Raw genomic sequence first — 27,972 nt, forward strand, 5'->3', positions numbered from 1 at the left:
CCGGACCGAGGCGGGAAGGAAGCACACTTGCAAGGCGGAGGAGATGGAGGACAAAGAGAAAAAGAAGAAGGATAAAAACTCCAGTAGCGACAGAGTCACTCTGAAAAAAGAAATTGGACTTTTGAGCGCTTGTGCTATTATCATCGGTGAGTGTGTGACAGCTTTTGTCTTTAATCGTGTTACCATTCATGAAGAGCGGCTCGACACGGTGAACTCTGGGAGAAACGTGTTGAGCGGCGGCTGGCGGAAACAACTGTTGTAACGTGGCGGGTGTGCAGTTGTTGCTTTGTAGTAAAAGTTTCATGACACACAATAGGAGGCAGTCACAGATGGGGTCAGTTTTTGTGCGGGTGCCGGTCTACTGTAAGTGTATTGGGAGTGTGTGGGGAAATTAATTTGACAGAAATGGTTTCTGACTTTGGCATTAACCGCCTAAATGCGCACGGAAAGAGTCGCTTTTACGCGGGGATGCTCCACCTCTGATGTCTCGCTCCAGTTTTAGGTTTTGTGTGGAAACTGTTGCATCAGTCTGGATCATCTGAATATGGACATGCCTACGTGGCTGGATGTCGAACTTGAAAGGCATGCAGACAAAACACAGCCTCCATATGGTTCTGTGTGAGCATTAACGCTGTAACACTGCCAGGGTTAGGGGTTCCATCTCCGGAGTACTGCATGGGTGAAGCAAGGCATTAATGCTGTGCAGTCATCCTAATGCAACCATCTCATACCACAAATGCACTCATCGGCACAGCACGTGACATTTACATTATACATATGCAGCCATAGGGAGTAACAGGAAGTTGTGTTGTTTGAGCTAGTTTCCTGTAAATGATGATGTGCTGAACAGTGATGTATTGTTACAGTAAATCAACCACATCTGCAGCCATAAACGCAGCAGTTTATGCAGTATGTGCTATTACTACATAACCTGCAGCAGAGGGTTCCCCAGGCACCAGCTGCCAGCTGATAATCAGCCTCTGGCTGGTCTAGGGTCCAGCCTCTGTATTTATGGAGGGGGCCGCACCTCTTGACTTAATGACATCACATGAATGCTGTCATGAGGTCATGAAGTTATTTTTGAGTGAGACATTCTGTACTTGGATGTGTTTAATACAATTTAACTCACCTATTAATCATTACATGAAACCGGTTGTTAACTTGCATGTTTAGAGAAGAGAAGCTCTGCTGTTTTGTACTAAATTGAGCATTGTACCCTTTTTATATCAGTTATCTTGCATTTATTTATACATTCTGGCTAGTTACTATACTATACTTACAATACTATGAACCAAAAGCATGCAGGAGTAATGGACTGGACTCAACAATTGACATGACTAAACAGAATTTTGGTAGACTGGATAAATAAGAGCATGTAACATGAGGTCGCCTTGCGTCCTGACATTCCTCACAAATTACTTTTAACTCTGAAGTCAAAACTAAAGATAATCTCAGATAGGTCTGGTTTTCCTTTCTTTCAGCCATCATTTACCCATCTCACTAAATCACCTGTTGCCATACAACAGGCAGGGGTAGTAGAGAGGTAAAGTAGAGTAGTAGAGTTAACTGGCGCTCTTTGGTGCCAGCTACATGTCGCGGGGCATAAGGAATGTTCCAGTTAAAACATACAGTACTGCCATAATTCCCAAGTGAACCTCTGCCTTTGAGATGTTTAAATGATAAGGTCCTAAACCACAAGTAGGCGGACCCCAAGTAAAGGAGATGTTGGAACAAACCAAAGTGACTGAATGTTGAAGACAGATGTTAGCCATTATAGCCCACTGAACTGCGGTTTAAGTTTCTTTCTTTTTTTACATTGCTGAATCCCCCCTATGCCTGCAGCTCACTGATCCTCGTGTTTTATGGTAATAAATGTGAAAATCAATTGGAAAAGTATTTCACTGAGCAGAAAGATACCTAACAGAACAAGTAATAAACAGAGGCAGTTTTATCATGATGGCAAATTATTAACAGATTTTTTTATATGAGATCTCAGAGGAAGATGAAATGTGAAGCACAATTTGTGACCTTGAGTTCTACAGTGTGGCACTTTTTTTTCATATATATCTTTATTGGGTTGTCAGGACATAATACATATTCAATCAGAAAAGGTACAATTCACCCATTTTTCCCCCTTTTAGAACAACCCCCCGCCCCCAAACCAGACAGTGTGGCGCTTTTAATAGTAATGTTAGCGTTTTAGAAGACAATATATATTAGCTAGATATTGGCTAATCACAGAAGTGTCAGCATCTATTGGTGTCAGCATATCTCTTGTCTGATATGCACCAATATAAAATCAGCTTTACAGAACATAAAATGCAGAAAAATGCTTCAGGTGATTTAGAAATGCTGTTATTATCACTTATTTAGTACAGCAGAGTGCTGGACAAGTAAAATGATCTTTCCTCTATCACCCAACCCAACACACATTCTCACTCACAACGTGTCAGATACAGCGACCTGGTCAGTGCCCTTCGGTGTCACAGACACTCTAGGGTTCCCCTTTTGGCTTTCAAAATAAACTTTCGTCCTAACAGTTCTTGAGATAGGACAAAAGCAAAGGGTAGGAGTTAAAAACTACTACTACTGCCTGGTAGGTGACGGAGAACATGACATAGAATGTGATGAAACTACATCATGCACAGAAGTTAATGTGCAGGAAGGTTAAATAGCTGACTGACTCTTTTTTTTTCTTGGTATCCGACGACCTACTGAATACCTTTGCAGAGTCGCATCAGTATAAGATCCACACAGGACTATTTCTTTTCAGCTCAAAAATTAATTTTATCGACCGCCAGATCATCATGTCATTGGTGAATTTTTCCCACTAAATATTTTCTTGAAATCACATATTGGTTAGGCCCTATTTAACACCTTATCTTTTTTAACCAAGGTCACATCTATTGTGCCTTTATAGAAACTGATATAGTCCCAGTTCATACTCATTCTTCAGCCTGCCTTTTTTTATTTGGCAAGTGCAGGCTGTACAAATATTTGTAGAACTTTAAAGATATACCCACAGCTGCTACTTAGACTTACAGTATATCAGAAACGGTTATATGTACTTGGTCTGATTTTATATTTTGCTAGTCTTTGCTAAAATCACTGACACAGATTCTGACCACTTGCCAAGTCTCTTCTGTGAAGCACAGATGGAGTGAATCCTGTGCAGTTTATACACACATACAACTTGAGTCATGCTTCTACCCACCAGATTCAGCCTACTCACATATCCAACGTCCCACTCTTGTAAGGTGGACGACTGTCTGCTGCCTCTCTGTGTGCAACTTCTACTGCTTACATTCAGGACCAGTAGCAAGCAGTAAACCAAAGCCATGAAATCACATATTAATATCTGACCAAACTGTAAGTACTTATACCAAACTTATCAGTAATTAGACAATAACATAGTGGTTAACAAATATTTACATATTTTATGAAACCCACCTCTACCCCAACAATCACCTGCACATTGTTCTTCTCAGGGGGAAGATCATTAATACAATTAACCCATTGAAGCCTGGAAAGCTGATACGTCGTTTTATAGTATTTGTATAAGCTCTCAAATACTTACTGAATTTCATTTCTATCTGCTACAGAGGCTGAAAAATCTATTATTTAGTAGAAGTGTTGACACTTCTGTTGAATTTCCAGAAAAACTTCAGGTTTTAGGGGCTTATTTTAAAATCGGCCAGAGGTTTTACAGGCAGTTTTAGGCCTCAATGGGTTAATACTGGTTGGACAGATCCATGAAGATAAATAAAGACAACACACCTTCTGTCTTTACAATTATTCACACAAAATTGGTTCCCTACTCTTCTCCATGATTTGAATAATGATGATTAATCTGAGCAACGACTTTGAGAAAATCTCTCAGCTACATGACGGGGAGGCTGAGAGGGTCAGTAGGACTCTGATTCACGCTTTCAGCTTGGATGCCAAACTTTATGACATAACAAACACAATGTAGGCATTATGTAATGCTCTGCATCTCACCACGGCCTCCACAATCAAATCTGACAGTGATAAATGCACCGTTCGGACCTCCTCTCTCCCTCTGCATCATTAGGGAGCATTCAGAGCTGCTCCAACAGGGAAGCTGGGATGGTGTGCCTCACTGGGCTTTAACAGCTAAAATGTTTGCGGTGGACAGAATCATATTTTTGTGAAGACCTCTTTTGTCCAAAAGGTCTTCAAAGAAGAGAAAAACATGGACGACAGTGCAAAACATGTTTTGCTTGGACAGCTGCTGTTTGGTTACTTTCTCATGCTTGTTAGTTTTTGTTACATCTTTTCTTTTCGGAGGGGTGATGACATATGCCAGGCTGGATTTGAACTCATGACATGGTGGATTATTAGTACGTGCCTTAGCCAACTGAGCCACCAGGGAACCTCTGTTTATCCCTGTTTGGGGGACAGCTGAGCCAGGACCTCAATGTTTCCACTACACCACAAGGCCGAACTGGGTTAACCGATTCTTAACTTTAGTTTGTGTCGGTACATCTCTGGGACAGGTGTTCTCTATGGCATATGAATTATACAAGTAGCCTAACTAGTCACATACATTTCACTGCAGCTGTACTGACTGGTTCCTTCTACAACTAATCAACTCTCACAGACAGTTGGATATTATAAGGGCAGCTCACAGACAGTTGAATTTAAACAAGCCATGGTGTGTGAATGGTGTCGAACTAGTTTTGATCATTTACCTGTATTTATGTTTGTGCTGTCTTAACTTTAAAAGCATACAATAATTATCTCAATGAGAGCTTCAGTGCATTAAAATAATAATCCTTGTCTCTATTTGGCAGGTTGAATTCTTGAGACAATACACTATTTTAAAGCCATGCAATCGTCCAGCAACATAGGCCGAAGTAAACACAACACTGAGGGGACAGAAGCAAGGTTTAACCTGCTGAGACTGTAATGATGTCTATTAAAAAATCAAACTACATTCATGATCAGATGATTGCTAGAACAATTTTCCTTTGCAGTATGCAAGTTGAAGTTTCAGTCGAACTATAATTTTCTTTAACCTGCATTCTCTTTTCCGTTAGGATGCTCTGACCTCTGACCCTTGGTTGATAGCAGTGATGAGACTCAGCTAAATACTTTCAAAAACCAACCTAGATAAAAAAAAAAAACCCTTTCACAATACACCACAAGACAGACATAATGATAAGGTGTTTTTTGGAGATTATGCAAGTCATTAAATGAAACAAAAGTCAGGTGATCAGTTGAATTACATTTATTTCAATGGTTGGGGCTTTTTAATAAGCCTCTTGGAATTTCTTGGTAGCTTTTTTTCTTTGTCCAAGCTGGTTTGGTTAGTCTGTGTAGAAAGCCTGTGTGTGGATCGAGCAGCTTTAGAACAATTGATTGCAAAAAAAAATGTTTTGGATGGTTAAAATTTTCAATTTAAATATGATTGCTTACAGGTAGGCTTGTCCTACAAAAGTACTGCTAAATATTTAGCTCAATATAATAGGGCTGCAACGGTTTGTGTACCGTACTTGTGTTGAACCATCACATTGCAGAGGGTTCACTATATACACTATGTGGATTGAGCTGGAAGACCAGCCTGAGGGTATCCAGTCAGCTACAACAGCAACAGAGAGAGAGTTTTGTTTGATGAGGACGGTGGGTTTTACAAAACAATGGACAGTCGATGCGACTGCGCCTGGTCCTATATTTAATTGACATTGCTTTAAAATGGCAGCTCTGAGGCTAGACAAATTGGGGATATAGAATCTTGGGACAGATATGGTAAACACTGGGACAAGGAGAGAACAAACTCCTTATCCCAGCTGCAGAACACGATAAAACAGTTTCTGAAGCAAATGGCATTTACAATGGTAACCAGCCAAGATTAAAGGAATTGAAACACTCCTCCTAATGCACACATATTAGTGTCCTTTAGTTATTCTGTAGCGAACGGTTGCCTTTTGTGTCTGTACAGTGTATTACAGAAGTTTATCAAATATTACTTATTTGAGTAATAAAAATAGTTAACAAAAGTTGTCAGTGGGCAAAATGTTATCTCAGTCCTCACTACTTTTAATAGATTAAAAGAAACTAACCCTTACATTTTTGTTCCTCTGCTGTACCAAACTGAGACTGAACCGTGCCTCCTAAACTGAGGTGTGAACCAAACTTGACTTTAGTTGTGTTGGACCCCAAATGTTTAGTTATTTTAAGTGGAAAGAGCCTTAAACTTTTGTTTTCCTCCATAGGGAACATCATTGGCTCTGGCATATTCATCTCACCTAAAGGAGTGCTGGAACATGCAGGCTCCGTGGGGCTGTCACTCATCGTCTGGGTTTGTGGAGGGGGGATCTGTGCCCTGGGGTCCATGTGCTACGCCGAACTGGGTGTGACCATCCCAAAGTCTGGAGGAGACTATTCATATGTGACAGAAATCTTTGGAGGGCTGGTGGGGTAAGTACTGTTGCTTTTGTCCAGTTACCCCCTTTTTTTTTTCTTTTTTTTTTTTAACTCTGCTGTGCCTAAACTGTACAGTTTCTATAAGTTTTTATGTTGACCATGTTCATTTCCAGCTCTTGTGCTCACTTGGTATTAATTACCCTGCAACAGTCCAGGGTCTGTATACAAGAGGGCTTATTTATTAGGACTGCCTGTCTGGAACCATTCAGTTGTGAAGGCCTTGTGACTTTCATGTGGTCATGTGACACATCAGCTGATCACAGAGCAGCACTTGTAGACTGAGAAGGTCAAATGTACCTTGCATTGCGCACGCCAGTGGAGGCACTCGTTCAGTCCTGTGTTGCTTATTTTCACATGATTAAAATAAACAAAAAATAATTTAAAAAAGTTCAAGGTCACAATAAGGTAAGATATACTGTATTCTGCTGTCAGCAACAGTTTTTACCTGCTATATAGTGTTTTTCACTGTCTGAGCAACAGTCTCTTACAACAAATGCTGTAAAGACACCAACAACAGGAAATTATGGGTGTGCTGAGCAGCTCTTAGTTCTTAAAGCAGCAAGAGTCCCCTCCCTGACCAAAACACAGTACACTGCCAGTTTTTCTGATGCCAATATTTTGCACAAAACTTTGGAGCATTATTTAGCCCCTTCCCAGCAACATATCACGACATGGTTGGTACCAATGCATTCCCCGGAGGGTCTTCATATATGTGATTGATAGAATACCAGTATAATTACTTTTGCTAACATAGCCTGCTAAAGCCTCTTAAAGCCAATAATGTTGGCCGGGATCTAGGGGGGCAGAGGGAGGTCCAGGCTTAATATTACTGGGGCACTTCTCCCCACTTGACCCCCCTTAGAAACCACCATTGATGCGGTCTGACTGAATATACCCCATTTTAGCACCTGTCATTTAAAGACCAGCTTGTAAAAAAGTCCAGTCTGCTCTGACTGGTCAGTATTTTTATGGTGTTCTACATCTGTACTCTGTGTTTCTGCACTGTTATTGCAGCTGGGGAATGACTATTGCAACAGTTGTGACGCAGTCTTACGGGAGTCCTGATGGCTCGCTTAAAGGCAGTTTCTGAATAGGGGCTGTGTGCATTTCTTTGGGGATTGAGCATTTTGATTCTTTCACAGTATTTAGATAACAGCTCACTTACAAAATCCTGTGTTTTTGTCTCTACTTCCTGTAGCTTCCTGTTGTTGTGGAGTGCTGTCCTCATTATGTATCCAACCACGCTGGCAGTCATCGCTCTCACCTTCTCCAATTACGTCTTGCAGCCAGCCTTCCAGGACTGCCTGCCTCCATACATCGCCACCAGACTCCTCGCCACCATCTGTATCTGTGAGTCACCAACAGCCCGAATCCCTATGAAGGTCCAAAAGAGTTTTCGTCATGAATCACGAGCTCTTCTGTTTAGTCTATTTATAGTTTTTTCCAATGATGTTTCCAAACTGCGCTTCCTAGGGATCATCTGTCAATCGATGTATCTCAAACTCTGAGGTCTCCTTTTCCTCAGATTTTAAATGAATGAAGCTTGAGTCTCTATAGGTGCTGTGCTTTTTCCTTCTTTATGTTCAGCCAGGGTAACCACGGCTGTAAATTATAACCACAAGCTTCTTCAGTTGAACCCAAAAGACTGAATCACATGCTGTTCTGTGCAGTGTGGGGATATTTTGGGGGGAATGCAGGGAGACATTGGGTGCTTCTTTTCATTTAATTTAAAGTCAGATGCTGCAGAGTCTTCAAGCCAGAATGTCAAGTAGCAAACCTTGGCAGGATTTCTGCCCTGTGAGTTCAATCATCTTGTGCCACATCAACATGGTGGTACTCTCTGTAAACTATATGCAAAAATAAATGTCTTCAAATCACATTTATGTTGAAAGTTAAGCATTGCATGTCCTGAAATCTGTTGGAGTAGAAGAGCTGTGACAATGCACAATGTAATACAACCTGGAAGCTGTAAAGGTCTAGTAGGAGCATTTTGTTACCTTTGGACAGAGCTTAGCTAATTTTTTTCCACCTTTTACAGTCTTTATTGTGTCGCTAAGCTAACCATGTCTTGGTGGTTGTTTCTATTTAATGACAGATATAAGAGTGGTATCGGTCTCTCATCTAATGATTGATCTTTTCACACACCAACAATTACACAATATGGGAAACTGGTGAAAAACCATAGACTGTTTATAAATAATGGACATAGTCACCGTGATGTCACTCATTGGTTTGTGGACTGCCCGTTTGAAGCATCGAGTTTAGCGTTACACTCGTCGCCATCTTGCATTGCTCTGCTTCTCTCCTGATGACGGCTCGCCTTGTTAGTGACCTGTCAATCAAAGGTAGCCACGCCCCAAATCATGTGATTCTTTAACTCTATTTTCTTCTAAATGGGGCCGTTAATAGAACTATTAACATCAAATAGTCTTGAAGAATATTTTTTTACGAGCGATTGAGACCATAGTGTTGTCCTACAAAAAATTTCTGAGGTAATAAATCAAGTGAGAAGTTTTCTCATTTTGCACTGAAATTATTGGACAGAATTTTTTTGCAGCCAAACTTAGCGCCCCCTGCTGGAAATTTTCGGTAGAATGCAGCTTAACCCATTGAAGCCTGGAAAGCGGATACGTTGTTTAGTAGTATTTGTATAAGCTCTCAAATACTTTTTGAATTTCATTTCTATCTGCTACAGAGGCTGAAAAATCTATTATTTAGTAGGAAGCGTTGACACTTCTGTTGAATTTCCAGAAAAACTTCAGGTTTTATGAGCTCATTTTAAAATCGCCCAGAGGTTTTACAGGCGTTTTAGGCCTCAATGGGTTAAGGCACTTCCTGGTTTGCCTCCATGCTCAGACACGGAGATTGTTGCTGTGAAAAACAAACAGACAACAGGTAGTTTGACTGTTGATGAGTTTGTGCCGGAAGACTCTGACAGGCAGGTTGATGCTGGCCTGGTTTGTCAGGTTGATTGGCTCAATAAAATTTGAGTAAACAGAGGTGTTGGTGATGTTAGTCTGCAGACAGTCGTTGAGAAATCAGTCTCAGAGGATCCCATCGGCGTAATGATACTGTGACTGTCAGGTTGACCTTCCTGTTGGCTTGTGAGGGTTAAGGTTGCCAATCTGTTCTCTGCCTCTTTCATCATGAAAGAGGCAGAGGCTGGTTCTCCGTGTCACACTGCAGACCTTCTGCTGCTTTAAACATTCAGGTCACCTGACTGTTTGACGCAGAGGGACTCTCACTGAGGTAAACATCAGAGTAAACTTTCTTTCCTAGAGCCACCTTACATGTAGCTGATCTTAGGTTAAAAGGTCAGAGCACACTGTAATTGGATAAAAGAAGCATTGAAAAAAAAGACAAATCTGTCCAGCCAAGCGGATAACCTGAGCACTCAGTGACCAATGTGTTGGGAGACAGGATCCAGGCTTTATGAATGTAAAGCGAGGAAAAAGCTAACTCTGCAACTAAAATCCAGCTCCTTTCATCTTATGCCTTGAAGATATTAGGAGACTGATCGTTGACAGCCAGCTGTCATTGTCATTTGATAATTCCCTGTGAAGAGCTGTGCTCTATTTCCAGCCTCTAATCTGTAGACCGTCTTTCCTTGAACTGTTTTACTGTACAGAAATCTGTAATTAAATAGCCAGTGGCAAAAGCAGAGTGTGCATCTATCTGGTCCAACAAGCCAGCCAGTTTGTTCTTGTCTGAACTGGAGGGAGAAACGAGGGGATAGACTGGAGAGGGTTGGGTATCTGTGCCTGAGAGCGTGTGCGTGTGTTGGTCCGGGGTTAGCATTAACAGAGCAGAGCACGCCTGCTGGACCTCCACTATTTTTGGCGACAGAATGTTAAAACAGGGGCCCACTCTGTGTGTGAGTGTTTTAATGTGCTGTTCTCTTGAGTGTGGTACGGGGTTGTGTGTGTCAGTATCAGTGTCAGACTATATAATGGTGCCAGCCTTTGTGGACGCCGCTAATGAGAGGGTGTGTCTACGCCATTGTGCATTGTTTCACAGTGGTTACCGTGAAGCTCCTGTCACTGAGCACCATGGAAACAGGAAATGGGCAGGACACCTTGCACATCAATGATGGGAGACCCCATTGGCCAGCTGACATTGTAGTTGGCTGTTTGATGTTCCTATTGGCTGCTCAGTACCGCCTCTGTCCTCCTCTGTGGTCCTGCTGTCACAGTGAGATTGTCATGTATCTGTGATCAGACGTTACATAAGCTCTATCCCTTATGCTTGAAATTCCAACATTAACTTATGAGCAGGGAAAAGGCTTGGTGATAACAGACAGAAGAGAAGATTCCTTTGAACCCTACAAGACTCTCAGATGATAGACAAATTGATGGTTTGGTTAGACTTATCACTACAATTACACCAGCAAACACCAAAAGCAGATGCGTGGAAGTGGGACACATCATTCCTCCGAAACCGATCGTGCAATTAACAAACTTGTGTTTGGTCTGTGTTAGATGCCAACCAATATGGGATTTTTGAGGCTGGTGCCAATTTTAGAGGAGAAATATTCACCTACATTGTGGCCGACATATTACATTTTTGAGTTGGAATGAAAAAAAGACCTTTTCTATGCAGATTGTGCACCGATAGAGCTCTGCAAGAAGCTTGCTTTCTTAAACAAATGACTGAATGTTTAACATTATTTTACATTATAGAAGTGATAACTGAATAGACTAATAAAATATAGCAAAATAAACATAAGTACTTTGTGTTCAGTGTAAATCAATTGCTGACCATTTGAATAAGAAAACAATAAAAATAACACTATTTCTAAATCACCCCGAGCATCGTTTCCCAAATTGTGTAAAAAAACAACTTTTCATATTGGACAACATGTATGTCAATAGTGAGACATACCGATACCTTTGATATTAGCTGATAATATCAGTCGGGCTCTAGTCTGTATGCCACCATCACAAATGTGGAAAAACTGTTGTTTTCACCACCTACAGCCTTTACTGAGAGAAGAGGACAGATTGCTATTTTCATTCAAAGGTCACACGTTCTTCTAGCCTTTGGCTTACACAACAGTGAGTCACTGTGCAGTAGTGCTCATCATTAATGCACCTCTAGGCAAATGCAGCACCAAAAACCACACACCATGTATTGATCCACAGGAGCAAAAACCTGTCATGTTACTCATAATCTGCCGAAAGAGAATCAACAAAATAGTTTTAAGTCACTTAAGGAAAAAAAAGTTAAAGTTTCAAGACTGTCAAGGATAAAATAATACGATTTTCTAGCATTTGGTTGACAGTGTTTGTCTGAAACAGATTGCCTGGGTTATATGTTGTTCTGCACAGCCTGCTATGTCAACTGAACTTTTCTTAGTGACAGATTTATGAATGTGAGACAGCCTAGATATTTGCCCCCTCCCCCCCTTCCTTCCCCCAGTGTGTGCGGCATGAAAGTCACAAGTGACCCCCAGGTGTTTGTGTCGGTGAAAACCAGACTGGTCCAGTTGTGGGTTGTTAGTGTTCCTTCTAAGAATAGGAGCTCTGAACAGCCCACAGCAGCACAGCCAAACACCTAGCACTCTGGCTTCAGAAGATTTACTCTGTAACACCACTTCATTCTGTCAAATATTGATCACTCTTACTATTGAGGATTAACCAATCTGCAAAAAGGCAATGAACGATAGAATATCATTCATTTCACATAATCCCCAACAATCAATATCTTTTCAAATAAGGAGGGATACACATCCAGATTCGCACTTAGGTTTACTACATTAACAGCAGCTCATGTTGTTCATTCCAGCACAGCAGGGAGCCAAATGTACTCAGCACTTGTTTGTAGTACATCAGTGTGGTGGTGCAGCAGTGGCAGAAAGAGAAGGGCTATGTTTCAGCCAAGCAGGAGTTGAACTTGACCACTGAGTTTGATGGATGGTTTTAACTGGGGCCGGGACTTTAACGCGTTAATTAAGATTAATTAATAACACAAAAATTGACGCATTTATTTTTGCACCGCGGAACGTTTCTCACTGGATGAGTTTCAGGCGGACCGATTATACTGGAGCACCAACTAGCGTTCATGAGTTCAGACAACAACAAACCACAGTGAACATGAAGGAAGAAGCTGATGAGACGCTTTCCCCGTGGATAATGGGACATTTAGTTACTAAAAACCAACGGATGGAAGCGTCGATAAGAGCATGGTTGTGTTGCTATGCAACAAGGAATTCACATATCACCGCAGCACATCGAGTCTCAAGTATCACCTCAATGCTAAACATATAGCAGCTAGCGGCTAGTGTGGTAGCTTGCGTGGATTGTGTTTTACTTAAAAAACCAAAGTATTCTAGTTTACAGAAGGTCTACCTACCTATAGGCTACCTGAATTTATGAAATGTACTATATTTCTAAATATGCTATTGCTACACTTAATGGCAAAAATTGCACTGGTCTGTGACTTGAACAAAAATAAACAATATTTTTGTTGCTTAAGCTTATGTATTCAGTCATTATTCAATGGTATACTAAAAATCCATGTGAAAAAAACTACTTCTCTCGATTAATTAATTACAAAGCCTCTAATTAATTATATTAATTTTTTAAATCGAGTCCCGACCTTAGTTTTAACACATTCCACAAAACAAGCCGAAGAAATCAGGTCGTTATTCAAATAAAAATGCAAACTTCCATTTCAATTTAATGGAGAAACATTGTTGTCCATCTATATAAAAAAAAAGTAGATTTAATTAGCTTCAGCCCAACTGTTGCCAGAAGCTTAAATACTTTCACAGGCACATTGTGTACTGTTTCAGCCCTCCATACAGTCTGAAATACACAACTATAGGCACAGCGTAGACACTACTAAAGCAGTGTGCAGGCTAAGTATAAATACAGACATCATGCACAAATTACACTTTACTGTGGCTGAGTGATTTTAATTTAATTTTGGCAGACTTCCACATGGATTCCATGGCCATGCTGTACTCGTTATAATGAATGCTGCATGAAACCACTTTAGAGTTTGATTGAGGAACCATGCTCAGTCAGCAGACTAAGAGCGAGTGAGTGGTTCATTGAAAAAAAAAAAAAAGTGATGGGATCAAGATCATCACATAATGCACATATTGGCTTGATATCTTCTCTTCCATCTCTGTGTTATCATGAAAAACAAACAAACACTACCTTTTAACTTGTAGTTGTTTTGGATGTAATCTTTAGCCTCATGAATCAAATATAAATGAAGTGAACAGATTCTAAGGTTGCCCATTCCTTAAAATTATATACATTTTTTTAAATTACTATATCTTCCCATAATAACATTGCATGTCATCAGTTAAGAGTGAACACAATAAAAATATATGCACACATGCACCATGGTTATGAGAGAGCTGTCGACAAAAACAGAAGACTGTCAGTCTGTTCCTGGAAAACAGGAATGATGGAGGTGCTTTTTAAAAAAAAAATGTTTTACTCCTGTTACAACTGGTTTTAGTTCATGCCTGGGAGCAAAACTGCACAAAACTACAAATGAGCACACAAGTCAAAGGACTATTTGTTCAGCTATATATTGGTTCATCATCTGCATGATTAATAACCATTTAATTTTAATTATGGGCTTCCCATTCTATGTTTAACAGTCTGAGTTTAAAGGGATAGTTGAGAATAGTTTTTGGAAGTGGGGTTGTATGAATTGCGTAACCATAGTAAGAGTATAACCTAAGGTAGATGCACCCAGGTCAGAGAACAGGCAGGAGGACCGACACATAAGCTAATACATGTGCTGCTGAGGACAGGGTCAGCAGCTAAACGTATAATAGCCACCTAAGAAAAGTGTAAGCTATATTTAGAATATTTTCATCACTGTGGCTTGCTGTGAGCTGTGATCTAACCTCCATTTATATGGTCTTTGTTCGTGTTGTTGTGTGACTTTAGTGATTCCAAAATAACCCGTTAAGACACAGAGTTCACTTTAAAAAATCTGAACTATTCCTTTAAGTCTGGAGTCAAATAAAAAGACAAATTAAAAGTGATGGCTGGGTTCAGCCTCCTTTTTGTCTATCCTGCACTACATCACTGATGGGACTATGTTAGTTGTCAGCATGTCTCTGCGTGTATTTCGCCCAGACTCAAACTTGAGGATTTACGGTCGTCTGAAGCCATTCTGGTGTCAGATACCTTGTGGTGGACGGACAGAACTGGGGGGTTACTGCCAGTTCAGTGACTCCTGTGACCAGATCCTGGACCAAGAGGAGGCGTTCCTGAGGTTAAAGCCCCATGATAAATCTGCACCAAGTTGGGATCAGAATCCATTAAGAGTAAAAGCAGTAATTAGTTTAGTATTCTAGTGCTGAGGCGGCATTCAATAGAAGCTGTGATGGCAGGACACAGATTTACCTGTGCTGTCGCATTGAAAGCCCACTGGCACCTCCTTCCTGTCAGGGTTAACACTGAGGGAAGTAGGGGGGGGTAGGTGGTGGTGGTCGTGGGGGATTTCACAGGAACGGAAATGCATGCAACACCCCTAGGGTAACTGACTATAAAACACCGTGGTGTTGTAGGGGAGAGAAAGCTCTGCCCGGTGCCACCAAAACATCCTGCCAAAAATGCACACGTGTGTGTATGTGCCTGCGCCAACGGAAGCAGTTTGTTCTGATTTCTGTGGTGGGAGGGAAACCTTCCCCCGGTGATGGATGACATGGTCGATAACACTCTCCACCCATATATGCTTGTACACACAAACACACACACACGCACACACACATACATCTACACCGCTCTTGTAAGAGCGCATTTGTGTGTAAAAGTGAGGAGGAGCGAGAGGGCAGGAGAGGAACTGAGAAATATATAATTTAAATAAAGACTGGAGGGAAAGAAGACAACACAAGATGTCAAAAACTGATGACATGAGAAAAGCCCTGTCGTTTAGAAGACAGGATGTGTGCTCATCCACATCCTGTCGTCTAAACCACGTGCTAATGTGGTTCCTAAAATGGAGAGTCCATTTTACGAACCACATTAGCACGTGTGAGAACATGGGACGCATGCAATAGTAATTAAATGGATGAAGGCAACAGAAGGGGTATACAAATTATACAGATGTTCAATTTGGGCCAGATACTGAGTTACCCAACATGCAAGTGTATATAAATGTAGCTTGACATCTTACAATTCATGTTACACTGAACAAAATCCTACACACACAGTTCACTTTTAAACCAGGATTCATCAGAAGTACTTTAATATCATACTTCAAAGGGGGTTGTAGAAATGTTTAGATGTAAGTAAGTTACATTAAGAAAGTTGTGTGTTTGGTTGATGATGCACAGCCTTTTCACTTCACCGAAAGTAATACACTGAATGAAAAATCACTTTGGTAGACTGAGCTAACATGAGAAGAATCTGTTCTTCACAGTATTAAATGGTTATCATGCTGATTTCCATTGTGAATAAAACATTTGAATTGAAAGTAAATTAATGTATTAGTTTTCTTAAAAAGACATAATAACATGGATTAAATATCTTTGTCTGATTAACCTTGTGCCTGCTATACCATTAATGTTTTACTTCATATAGTGTTACATTTGTTTGTTACAAGCGGCAAACATACAAACCATAATGTTACAGAACTGGTTCATAAAAGATGAACATAAAAAAATAAAAAAATATATATAAAAGGCACTGCGCTTACATAATAAGACACACAAAATATGATGAAAAAAATTATTAGAATAATTGTGTATTTGGATTTGATACATGCCCAATGTCTGCAATTAAGACATCTGATCGCAGTTATTTTCCCCCCAAATCCAGATTATATTTAACACCCAGAACAACAATTTCTGCAAAAAAACATTAACTTCATCGATATAGTGAGAGTCCCAACCTCGAATATCAAAGATTTCCACATGGAAGTAGAAGAAGGGTCATCCCTGGCCCACTTTACTGTGATGGCTTTTCCCACCAGCATTATATGCGATTGGACCACTTCCTCATATTGTTTACCAGAGTCTGGACATTTCTAAATGAAATGAAATGGAAAATGATTTCAGCCATATTAGAAGTGATATAGAAATGTCTGAGAAGGGGGGCCCGTTCCCGATGGCACACCTGGTAGAACGCATACCACAGAGGCCCAGTCCTCGTAAGCTAGCGGCCCGGGTTTGAATCCGGCTCGGAGCCCTTTTCCGCTTGTCTTCAACTCTGTCTCCCCCTTTCACTCTCAATATCTCTACTGTCAATAAAGCTACAAAATGCCCCAAAAAATATCTAAAAATACCACTGAAACCATTGAGGAAGGGTCTAGCTGCAGAGCTGCAAGTTGGGACCCACCTCCTTTATCCCCCTTTCTAGTCCAGAGCTTGGAGAAGGAAGTGTACATCTTAAATAAGCATGCGTTCATTAATTTAAATAATGCCAGTCTTTATTCAAAAAAAAAAGAAATGTCTGAGAAGGTCAGATTAAAAGTGTCTCACATGTCTATTCAAACATGACGGCATGTAAAATTGCCCGCACATTTACAACACAGTGTATTAGACAGCACATATGAAGTGAAGCCTGCAAGCAAGTTCAGGCAGCCGACTCGAGTACGCTGCTACATGCTACACTCCTCTCTGCCCATACACATACCTTACATACCTAACCCTACCTAATACAGCATCCAGCTAGAGGCTCTGCTCTGCATTTACAGAATAATGCATTCCACATGTTGACTGAACGACACTCATAGTACATTGTTTTTCAGGCTCAAATGTGTTGCGTACAAGACTGCGTATCTTAAACTTAAAAAAGACAACTTGTTAAGTACAACTTGCAAACACAAACCAGAACACAACTCCAGCCATAACACAACAACAACAACACAAAAGTCCTCAAAATGTTTTCTTTCTCTGTTCCTGTAACCCAACTCACGCTTCCTTCTGGGTTTACCTCTCACTTGTAAGCCTGCCTGCTCTTGAGTTTGAGGGCGACTGGAGAGCCACTTACATTTGCTCGGATTGGCTCACTTGGAAGTGTGCCAGCCCTTGTTGTGGTGGCACTTGCAAACACGTAAATCTAAGGGTCAGTGTGAAGGTCGTTGGCTTAGGGAGTACTGTGGGGAGCCAGGGCACACACACACACACACACACACACACACACACACACACACACACACACACGCAAGTAGGAAACGGGAAATAGGAAGTGTTAAACTCCATAGACTGTCTGTTTTGACAGGAAAGATGTGTTCTTTCTTTTACCTCTGTGTGCTGACAAGAGAGGAATGTGGAGTCACATGGAGTTTGACAATGTACAGATCTTAGCTTTAACATAATATGAAATAAACAGCAGAATACATGTAGTCCATGCATCCAGCTTTTAACCCTTTATCAGGCAAAGAATTGAATTTGGTAACTTCAGGTAATATTTCGAGAAAAAAGTTGCAAATTTACTAGATTTAAAGTGGCAAATCTACAAGAAAAAAAGTTGCAGATTTAAGAGATTTAAAGTGGCAAATCGGTGCGAAAAAAGTCGCAGATTTATGAGAAAAAAGTTCCCACATTCACCACTTTAAATCTCATAAATCTGCACATTTTTTTCTCGTAGATTTGCCACTTTAATCTTGTAAACTTTTTTCTCAAAATATTATTTTCATATGTTTTTTTACACATTCTGGCAGTATGTAATATTCTCTGGGGTTGAAATTTGGAATTTGCAAGTATTTCAATGAGTGTCCTATTAAGGGTTAAATTGGCAAATCTACGAGAAAAAAATGCGTAGATTTATGAGATTTAAAGTGGCGAATCTGGGAGAAAAAAGTTGCTTTTTTCCCCACTTTTTTTCTCGTAAATCTGCAACTTTTTTTCTTGTAGATTTGCCACTTTTTTCTCAAAATATTACCTAAAGTTACCAAATATAGTTCTTTGCCTGATAAAGGGTTAAATATTATGTTACTTTTTATTTCATTTTTACGTTTTTGCGATTTTACGTCTTTACAGGGCTGCCAAATGAGTCAAAGCCTGTCAGAAACCTGGTGCTTTTAAATGATTTTAAGTGTATCTGTATGTGTTTCCGCAGTATTCCTTACCTGGGTGAACTGCTCCAGTGTCCGTTGGGCGACAAGGATTCAGGATGTTTTCACTGTGGGGAAACTCCTCGCCCTGGTACTCATCATAATAGTCGGACTCGTCCAAATCTGTAGAGGTAAATACGCACACACACCCATTCCTCAACATCACAGTGATTTCTGTGTTCTTGATTGGAATTAACTAAGCAAATCTTGATGTAGTACATTGATTTTATGTAATCTCAGTGAGGACACACAATGGAAATGGCAAATGAATGAATAGAATGCAAAGAAAAACAGTGTATAAAAGAATGGAGCAAGTTAGCTATACTACATTTTCATAACAACATGATAACAAGTTATAAGTTCAACATTGTGGTATTGAAAATAAATGTAGATAAAACAGTTTAATTCCTTTGTATTTATTATCTTATTTATTTACTTTTCCCATTTAATTTGCCTTTTTTCAAAATTAATTATATTTTATACTTATTTTATTTGCTATTATTTTATTATTTTTATTTGCTTTAATTTTTTAAATGTATACATTCCCTATGTATTTCAACAAACTTTTTTCTGTTTGCATTATTTTATATATTCCATAAGATTTGAACTTAGTATTGTTTATTAGAATATATAACATTTATTTTGGCGTAGGATGCATGTAGATTGAAAAACTGCCTTTCCAAAAAACAGACAAAAACAGTTGAAAGATGAATGAAGGATTCATCTGCACACTGTATTCACAGAGTAGTTTTCATGCTTAAAATGCATTATATTTTAGATAAACTAAACAAGACTTCTGTGTTGGACCATGAACCAACAGCAGTTTGGCTTTTGTTGGTTTGTAATTGGGTCATTTGGGCAGAAAGCTGCTGCCAGACAGTAAATTCTGTCACGGCAGACTATAATATATTGACATTGCTGACCCCTGGTGCACATCACGAGCCAAAGCAATAAAACCATTTCTGGTAGAAGCAACTTCACAAAGCAACTTTTGACCAACCAGTAAAAACAAGATGAAGTTGAACTCATGTCATTGCCGTTACTCATGTAATGGAATGTAAAAAATGTAAAAAAAAAAAAAAAAAAAGAAAAAGGTACTTAAAGCCTCTTAACCCTTAATAGGGCACTCATTGAAATGCTTGCAAATTCCAAATTTCAACCCTAGAGAATATTGGAGAATATTACATACTGCCAGAATAAAAAAATCTAAAAATCTACGAGAAAAAAATGCGCAGATTTATGAGATTTAAAGTGGTGAATCTGGTTTTTTCCCCACTTTTTTTCTCGTAAATCTGTGACTTTTTTCGCGCAGATTTGTCACTTTAAATGTCTTTAATCTGCGGCTTTTTTTCTTGTAGATTTGCCACTTTAATCTAGTAAATTTGCAACTTTTTTCTTGAAATATTACCTCTCCCCACTGAAGTTACCAAATATGGTTCTTGGCCCGATAAAGGGTAAATACCAGGAAAAAATGCACTGTTTGAGCCACACATTCTTTCCTCTCAACCTCCAGGTCACTATGATGCTCTGCGGCCCAGCGTGGCCTTTGAGTTCAGCCAGGACCCCTCAGTGGGACAGATAGCGCTGGCCTTCCTTCAAGCCTCGTTCGCCTACAGCGGCTGGAATTTCCTTAACTATGTCACAGAGGAGGTGGTGGAGCCACGCAAGTACGGCACACACATGCACAGATGCAGTATTTCATATCACTACAGGTTTTCATATAAACAGTAGACACACTGTTTTGGTCTGAATGGTAACACTTGCACCTATACTGTAATCAGGGTTCGTAGGGGTGCTTGAAATCCATGAAAATGCTTGAATTTAACCCCTTAACGCCTGCTGTCACAAATATGCGACAAACCGTTTGACTCAGTCAACCAGCCGAGATAGCGTCTGCATTCCCCCAATGCCGGTTGAATACCTGCTGTTGCAGGTTTATATAAATAAACGAGGGTGTTTTGTCATTGTTTTTTCACTGTTATATTACTGTGTTATTGTTATCCTATTATTGACCATTATGCCTGTTGTCGCAAATTTGCAACATACCAAAATTTCTATTTATTTTTTGTGCAAAAGTGAAATTAATAATCTCAACATTATTTACCATCTACTTAAAGGCAAAAACACACATAAAACCTTTTTTTATATACAGCTATATAAATTCAGGCGTTAAGGGGTTAAATGTTGTATTTTCAAGGTTTAAAAAGTGTTTGGATTTTGGATAAAGTGCTTGTTAATGCTTGAAATTCTTACTGTATTTCTCTTGCAATCTGACTATATCTATCTATAGACTATAGATAATCACATGTTCAATGTAAAAAAATAATGAGTAGCCTATCTGAAATGAAGACCGTTCCTCCTAAAAGTGTAACACCATCGCTGTTGGTATGGTTCAGTGAAATCTCCCCCTTTTAGTATGCAAGTACTCATCTAAAACATGCAATTTATAAGCGTTTTAAGATACTGGAAAAGCTTGAAAATGGACCTTGAAAGTCCTTGAAAAATGCTTGAATTTGACCACTGCTAAAGTGTACGAACCCTGTGTAATATACATAATCTACAGCTCAGTCTGTTAGTTCAGAACTGTGGTATTAGTTTGAATTCAGTTATATTTTTGGTAATGCTCTGTAAAAAGCTGGAACACAAGCCTTTGAATTACCACCATAACTTATATAATTATTTTTACTAGGAATCTGCCCCGTGCCATTTACATTTCTATCCCACTGGTGACCCTCGTCTACACTATGACCAACATTGCCTACTTCTCCTCCATGACTCCCGAGGAGCTGCTGGCCTCCAATGCCGTGGCAGTGGTGAGCAGCTCTTCCATCTCCATGAATGCATGTTCCCGTCAGGAGCTCATTGCCGTTTATTTGCCTATTAACTGGTGCCTCTGTTGTCTGGATACACCAAGTCTGCTGACCACAGAGAGTCCTCGCATGATACAAACTTCAACCAAACAATTAGTCAATCAGTCAATAAGATTAAAGCTTTTTTTTTTTTCATGATCCAAGAGGGGAAAAAGGGGAAGCAGTCACAAGTTCAGTTTGTGACTACTTTCCTTTCACTGACTTGAATTTCAAGCAGTGTCCTGGGTTGTTAAAGGATAAGGCGGTCATTCTTAAGAGTTCTTTTTCCAAAAATGACCCAAAGAGACTAAAAACAAGTTTTTCATCTCGTACACAAAAGCCTTTTATGTGTACAGTCTTCTATAGCTATGCAGGGTGTTTAGAAATCAAATTACATCTTTCAGTGAAATGAATAAATTAACGCTGTTACTGTTAGGGACTTAATGAATTAATCAATAAGACAGTCATTCAGTAAAAGTCAATAATCTGACCCATCAAATGTTGTGTTGTTTCAGACATTTGGGGAGAAGTTACTAGGGATGTTTTCTTGGGTAATGCCGATCTCTGTAGCACTGTCTACCTTTGGAGGCATCAACGGATATCTGTTCACCTCTTCAAGGTAAAACACACACACACTCCCTGCTGGCTGCACAGTGAAAGCTGAACCTTCATTTTAACCCATAAGAACCCAGACCCAGTTATTCTTAAAGGAAAGTTATGCGGGATATACCACCATGTGTTTTCAAAAACACTGTCCCTAAATGTAAAAGATCTGTGATGTGACATAAACATTACATTGGGCACTTATAGTATTTATGTTTATAATATTTCATATTTTAAAATTTAAAAAAACTAACACAAATTTGCCTTTTTATCTGCATCTCCACAACATCTATCAAAATTGTGACGTTATTAGTTCTGTTTAATTTTTTAGATTTGTTTTTAAGTAGCATAATAATAAATCGATAATAAATAAATACAAATAACCATGTGTCTTTTTGTTTATCAAAATTGTGACTTTAATTTGTTCAGAAAATATGGTCAAAACAAGTTAAATGCAATACAGGACATCCTAATAACGGATTAGAATTGTTAAATGGGTTTAAACTTAGCCTAGTAACAAAAAATAGAAGATTTAACGTGTTTGTTATACAGGTGTCACCATGGGTTCTTATGGGTTAATGTCCTTTTGTGATTGGCTGATATGTCCCAAAAATAATAACAAGGGTGTCAAGTGTTTTCCTAGCACATACTAAAATTCCAAGAATCTCTCTCTCTATTTTTAGATTGTGTTTCTCAGGAGCCAGAGAGGGTCACCTGCCCTATCTGCTCGCTATGATCCACCTAAAGAACTGCACTCCGATCCCCGCCCTGCTGGTCTGCGTGAGTGATGCAGAGTTTCATATTCTTTGTCTGTTTTTTTAATATCAATATGAAACCAGTTTGCTTTATTTTGGGTAGGTTATTATTTATTTTATCCTGAAACTCCTCTTATTCATCCCCCACAGTGCTTTGCCACCATAATCATCCTGTGCATTGGAGAAACACACGCCCTGATCAACTATGTGTCCTTTATCAATTATCTGTCCTATGGAGTAACCATTGCTGGCCTCCTCTACCTCCGCAAGACGAGACCCAACCTGCTCAGACCCATCAAGGTACAGAAAACTGAGAATCACAACAAAACAACCACTGGATGTTTTATTAAATGACCTTGTTGAAGCCAACAGAATTGTATTTAACTATAATAATAATAATAATAATAATAATACATTTTATTTGTAAAGCACTTTTCATACAGAAATCTCAAAGTGCTACAGAAACCAGAAACAAGAAAGAGAAAACTCATTAAAATCAGCAGTGGATAAAAAAGATACGGGTAATAAAGTACATTATGCAGAGACAAAATAAAAAGTCGTAGCTCTCAGTTTACTTCAAACTAACTATCAGGGCCCTGGATACTGCTCAAGTATCATCTTTTCATCTTATCATCTGTAACAGGGAAATGTTGTTTTTTCAAAAATCTAAAGGTTACAAAATGACAGCATTAATGCAAGGAGATATAGTACTTGAATGTCAAGTTTGAGATAAAAAAGACCCCAAAAAATGATCAAGTGGTCTACACAAACACACAAAAAGTCACAAAACTTGTGCAGATTCTTATCCTATCTGCATACTGTGCTTCAGATACACACAGGACTACAAGACATGGACCAGTGATTTCATTATTTGAAATTACTAAATTGGCAGTTAATGGGATGGTATGAAAATCCCATCGAACAAGCTTACCTTCACATGAATTTCATAATGACCATTTCTTCTTAATGCCCACATGTATTGAAGAGTAGTACAAGTATGTCTACATGGGGTGTAATTCTTTTCGTAGCATTTAATAAAACAAACGTATCAACTGAAGAAAGTAGCATTAGCATAGTTTGGTTGCTCGTTAGCTAATGTTAGCTTGGAGGTGGTAGGTGTAGCTAATAAACATGAATAGTGTGTGACGTCATAAGCCAAATGAAACAATTAGACTTTGCGGTTGTTTTTCATTTTTAACCTAAACCTTAAACCTTAAACCTTGCTCTACTACTGAGCAAGGCCTGGTCCGAAATGTAGCAGCCTGCAACTCAGCTAACTTAGTAAATAATAATAGCACCCCAACTTAGCGGAGCAGGTCAATCACTAGTAACTCATTACTATTTGAGTTTATCACCTCAGTTGTGCGGCAGCTGTTCTTGTCACGTTACCTCAGCAGACAAACTGAAGAGCAGTGGTGGGAAGTAACTAAGTACATTTACTCAAGTACTGTACTTAAGTACAATTTTGAGTTACTTGTACTTTACTTGAGTATTTCCATTTTATGTAACTTTATACTTCTACTCCACTACATTTAGAGGAAAATATTGTACTTTTTACTCCACTACATTTAGCTGAGAGCTTTAGTTACTTTTCAGATTCAACATGAAAAAAAGATTTAATATGATTACAAATTTATAAAACATAACAGTGTGTTCAGTAGTTAAAATTAGTCCTATCTGGACAACATTAACATGCTACTTATATAAATGCATCAATACAAATAATCTTATAATATATTTAGAACATATAAAACAATCTGAGTGTGTCCACTCTGCATAACGAGTACTTTTACTTTTGATACTTTAAGTACATTTTGGTGCTGATACTTTTGTACTTTTACTTCAGTATGTTTTGAATGCAGGACTTTTACTTGTAGTGGAGTAAATTCACAGTGTTTTATTAGTACTTTTACTTAAGTAAGGGATCCTAATACTTCTTCCACCACTGCTGAAGAGATGATGTTGGATAATTTATGCGTCATAGATATATATTTTCAGACGTGACGGCCAGGTAATAGTCATTTAAAGTTGGTCATGGACATGGATAATATTTTGGCGCCCCCTGGTGTCGGAAAGCTCAATTACATTATATGTGTGTATATTGCTCAACAGAGAACATGCACTGTTTTGGGTTTTATTTGTTAAAAATATTAAGCATGTCCATAATTATCCATACTATTCTCTCATGAATTGATTTATAAAATTATGTCTCATCCCGTCCCTATACTAGGATACAGTTGCATACACTGTAAAAACAAAGAAATATCTTGATAACGCTTTATAATAAGGTCCTTAACAACCATTAATTAACAAGTAATAAGGCATTGTTCTCGCTTTAGATCCGGTAGTTGCAAAAAGCATAGTTAACTTATATTTAACTTATTATAGATGAGCAATAAAGTATATTTTTATATCAATAAGCAAACAAAATAAGATTAATAAAGGCATGGCAAAGGCATAATTGGTGGGTCATGGGTGTTTGTAATGCCATTATTAACACTTATATAAGCTTATAAACACACAATAATGTTAATAAGCATCTTGTAAGAACTTATTACTTGTCAATTAATGGTTATTACAAGGACCTTAATATAAAGCGTTACCAATATCTCTAATCATCATCTCTACTGTGGCAATCTTTTGTGACAAAGATTAAAAATATGTGTGCGTTTTTTTCCTGTGAAGGTGAGCATGTTGATCCCCATCACCTACTTGATATTCTGGGCTGTGCTGCTGGGCTTCAGCCTGTACTCTGAACCAGTGGTTTGTGGCCTGGGAATGGTCATCATGCTGACTGGAGTCCCGGTTTACTTTGTGGGTGTTCGGTGGAAGGACAAACCCAAATGTCTCTACAGGCTAGTTGGTGAGTTGAGCTGTGCCACTGTACAGTACATACATTTAAATGTCTTTGTAGTTATGCTTGGCATAGTCCCTGTAATTAACCTAGAAAAATCTGTTCTCTTTTTGTTTTGCAGAAAAAGTCACATACATGGGCCAGAAGCTGTGTTATGTGGTGTTTCCTCAGGGAGACCCTTCAGAGACTGAACCCCTCACTGCCTCCAAAGCCACTGACTGAGCAGTGCAGTCAATGAGGAATTCCCTTTTTTTTTTTTTACATCAACGCCTGTTCGCCAAGTTTTTACAGTTTTTTCAAATTGGTCAGTTTGTGGATGGTGAAGAGATGGCTTTCGTCCATGTTCTTGCACAGGTGCAGCCTGGCTGGGGCTGCGATGAAGCTCCAGTATAAAAGAAGCGGATGCTTACTCTTAGGGCATTAGCATGTTAAACCCTAAAGCTGCGGGATATGTTTTTATTTGCTGGTTGTTACTGGTCCTCTTTGATATGGATCTTTATCTCGTCTTCTCCCTTCTACTCACTCAAAGAACCTCCATGACTCATCCTCTGCTTCACTTCTAAGATATTCTTCTTTTATGACTTTAACTAAATCCTTGAGCTAATGTGCCTTATGAAATGTATGTGCTGGTATAGTGTTTTGGTTTGCGCGGGTATTTTCATTGATTAATAACTTTTTTTGAGGTAAATATGCAAGCAGTTTCTGCACTAAGCAATACTTCTTTCTTACTGCTGCTCCCTTCAGCTGTGTTCCACTAATTATTCACATGATGTTTTCTGTTTGTCAGCTTGGATGAGTGTTTTTCTGCCTGTATCTCTGCCTGGCTACAGTTTATGGCTATTCTTGCTACTTTACATCCCATTCTCTCTTTTTTTTATTACTGCATCACTATTTTCTCCTGAGAGATACTGTAGGTGCCTTCATGTTATTAGAAAGATCATCTACACTACACCTATCGCTCCCAGCAATATTTACAGCACAAGAGACAGGAGGATGACAGGAAGTTGGTGGTTGTCAGCTGGAAAAATGGTTCTTGCTTCTCTCAGAAATGAATAAGCTGCATCATTACAACACATGTCGACAGGCTGTTGGAAATGTTCTCACCTTTAGAAATGCCACTGTGAACTCTTTCAAGGTGCTTGACCTGCCAAGACATTAGATTTCAGATTTCTCACCTGATGTTATGATACAGCGCTTACCATTAACATGCTGCTGGATAACATAACCAGAATCCCTATTGACAGATAAACGGGTAGCTGGCAGTGGATATTTACTCCTGCATGGACCTGCTCCAACTTCCCAAAAACACTCTGCAATTAGCCCAGGTCCACTGACTTTTTAAAGACCAACTGACTTCCGTACTATTGATATAATATAGTTTAATCAGGAGAGACTTCGTTTAGAGTGAATGAAAAACATTTCTTACGTGGTGCACAATAAAGTTAGGATTGTGACGAGAGCCATAGTCATATTTAGGAGGGTAGTGATCCCGTGGTTAGTGAAGGAATGCCGCTCCAGTGGGCTGAAGATCTGGATGACAGGATGTGGAGCAGGACTGTGGAAGAACTCAGTGAAAGGAACTCTGGGCACTGGATATAATGAGGACTGGAGGTGAACAAAGTGAAGAAGGGTCATTTTTTCTCGTGCTGAAATGACAACTAACAGCAGCAGAGAGAACAGTTTCAAAGTTTGACTGTTTGGAAAGACTGCAGCAAAATCGCCAAGTATCGGCTGTGAGAGATTTGTGAATAAGTGAATAGAGAGTCTTCCTGATTGAAATATGTTTTAAATATTTATAGTCCAACTGACCTACTGTGACCTTATGGGCTGTCTGTGGTCCCGTTGACTCACGATACTGACTTATTTTGGCCCAAATGAAATACTAATTTGCTTTCTAATAGTTATGGTCAGATTGATTAAGCTGTGGCACCACTACCTAAGCAGAGTATGCTAATTATTTTACTCCAGGTGATACTGATGTAATATCTTATAGCACTTGTTTATCAGCTGTTTATGTTGTACATACAACAGAACATATGAAGGTTTGGGCCAGTGGCCTTTTTTAACATGATGTAAAACCAGCAGGTTGGATCTTGAATTTGAACATTCAGTCCTTTCCCATGCCAGCAGATGGTGGGAATTTCCCCCCTGGATGCAATCCACTAAGAGACTCACACTTCAGACAACAATGTCTGTTTGCCACGTTCAGGCGCTGTTAGCTCAGTTGAGATCTGTAAATACTTTGTAAAGATAAGAAAAAACTGTTACAAATGCACCTGGGACTACGAAGATCACATTCCTCAGACATGTTGTGATACATTTACATACTGTACAATTGACGGGTGCACATCTGTGTTTTGTAAAAGAGTGTGAAGTTGTACAAGAATAACAATGTAATTACTTATTAAATATAGCCACTTCTAAGATGGATCAT

At 39.2% G+C, this 27,972-nt stretch overlaps 1 protein-coding gene across 1 annotated transcript; it reads left to right on the top strand.

Moving 5' to 3' along the window:
- The first annotated feature begins 1 nt into the window (after position 1).
- On the top strand, positions 2–27,962 carry slc7a10a (solute carrier family 7 member 10a). Its single transcript, XM_059355644.1, has 11 exons — positions 2–146; positions 6,237–6,441; positions 7,646–7,797; positions 18,483–18,608; positions 19,991–20,144; positions 21,167–21,290; positions 21,842–21,945; positions 22,613–22,709; positions 22,835–22,984; positions 25,370–25,547; positions 25,660–27,962. The coding sequence occupies exons 1-11, from the start codon at positions 44–46 to the stop codon at positions 25,758–25,760; spliced, it is 1,494 nt and encodes a 497-aa protein (XP_059211627.1). The 5' UTR covers positions 2–43; the 3' UTR covers positions 25,761–27,962.
- The last annotated feature ends 10 nt before the right edge of the window (positions 27,963–27,972 follow it).

The sequence above is a fragment of the Centropristis striata genome, chromosome 2 (assembly GCF_030273125.1).
Source record: "Centropristis striata isolate RG_2023a ecotype Rhode Island chromosome 2, C.striata_1.0, whole genome shotgun sequence".
NCBI classification, from domain to species: Eukaryota; Metazoa; Chordata; class Actinopteri; order Perciformes; family Serranidae; genus Centropristis; species Centropristis striata.

Bases quoted from the DNA above. Each gene is read 5' to 3' on its own strand.
- slc7a10a (XM_059355644.1), top strand. From the start codon at position 44: ATGGAGGACAAAGAGAAAAAGAAGAAGGATAAAAACTCCAGTAGCGAC. The intron at 20,145-21,166 runs GTACGGCACACA...TATTTTTACTAG, and splicing joins GAGGTGGTGGAGCCACGCAA to GAATCTGCCCCGTGCCATTT. The intron at 21,946-22,612 runs GTAAAACACACA...CTCTATTTTTAG, and splicing joins TATCTGTTCACCTCTTCAAG to ATTGTGTTTCTCAGGAGCCA.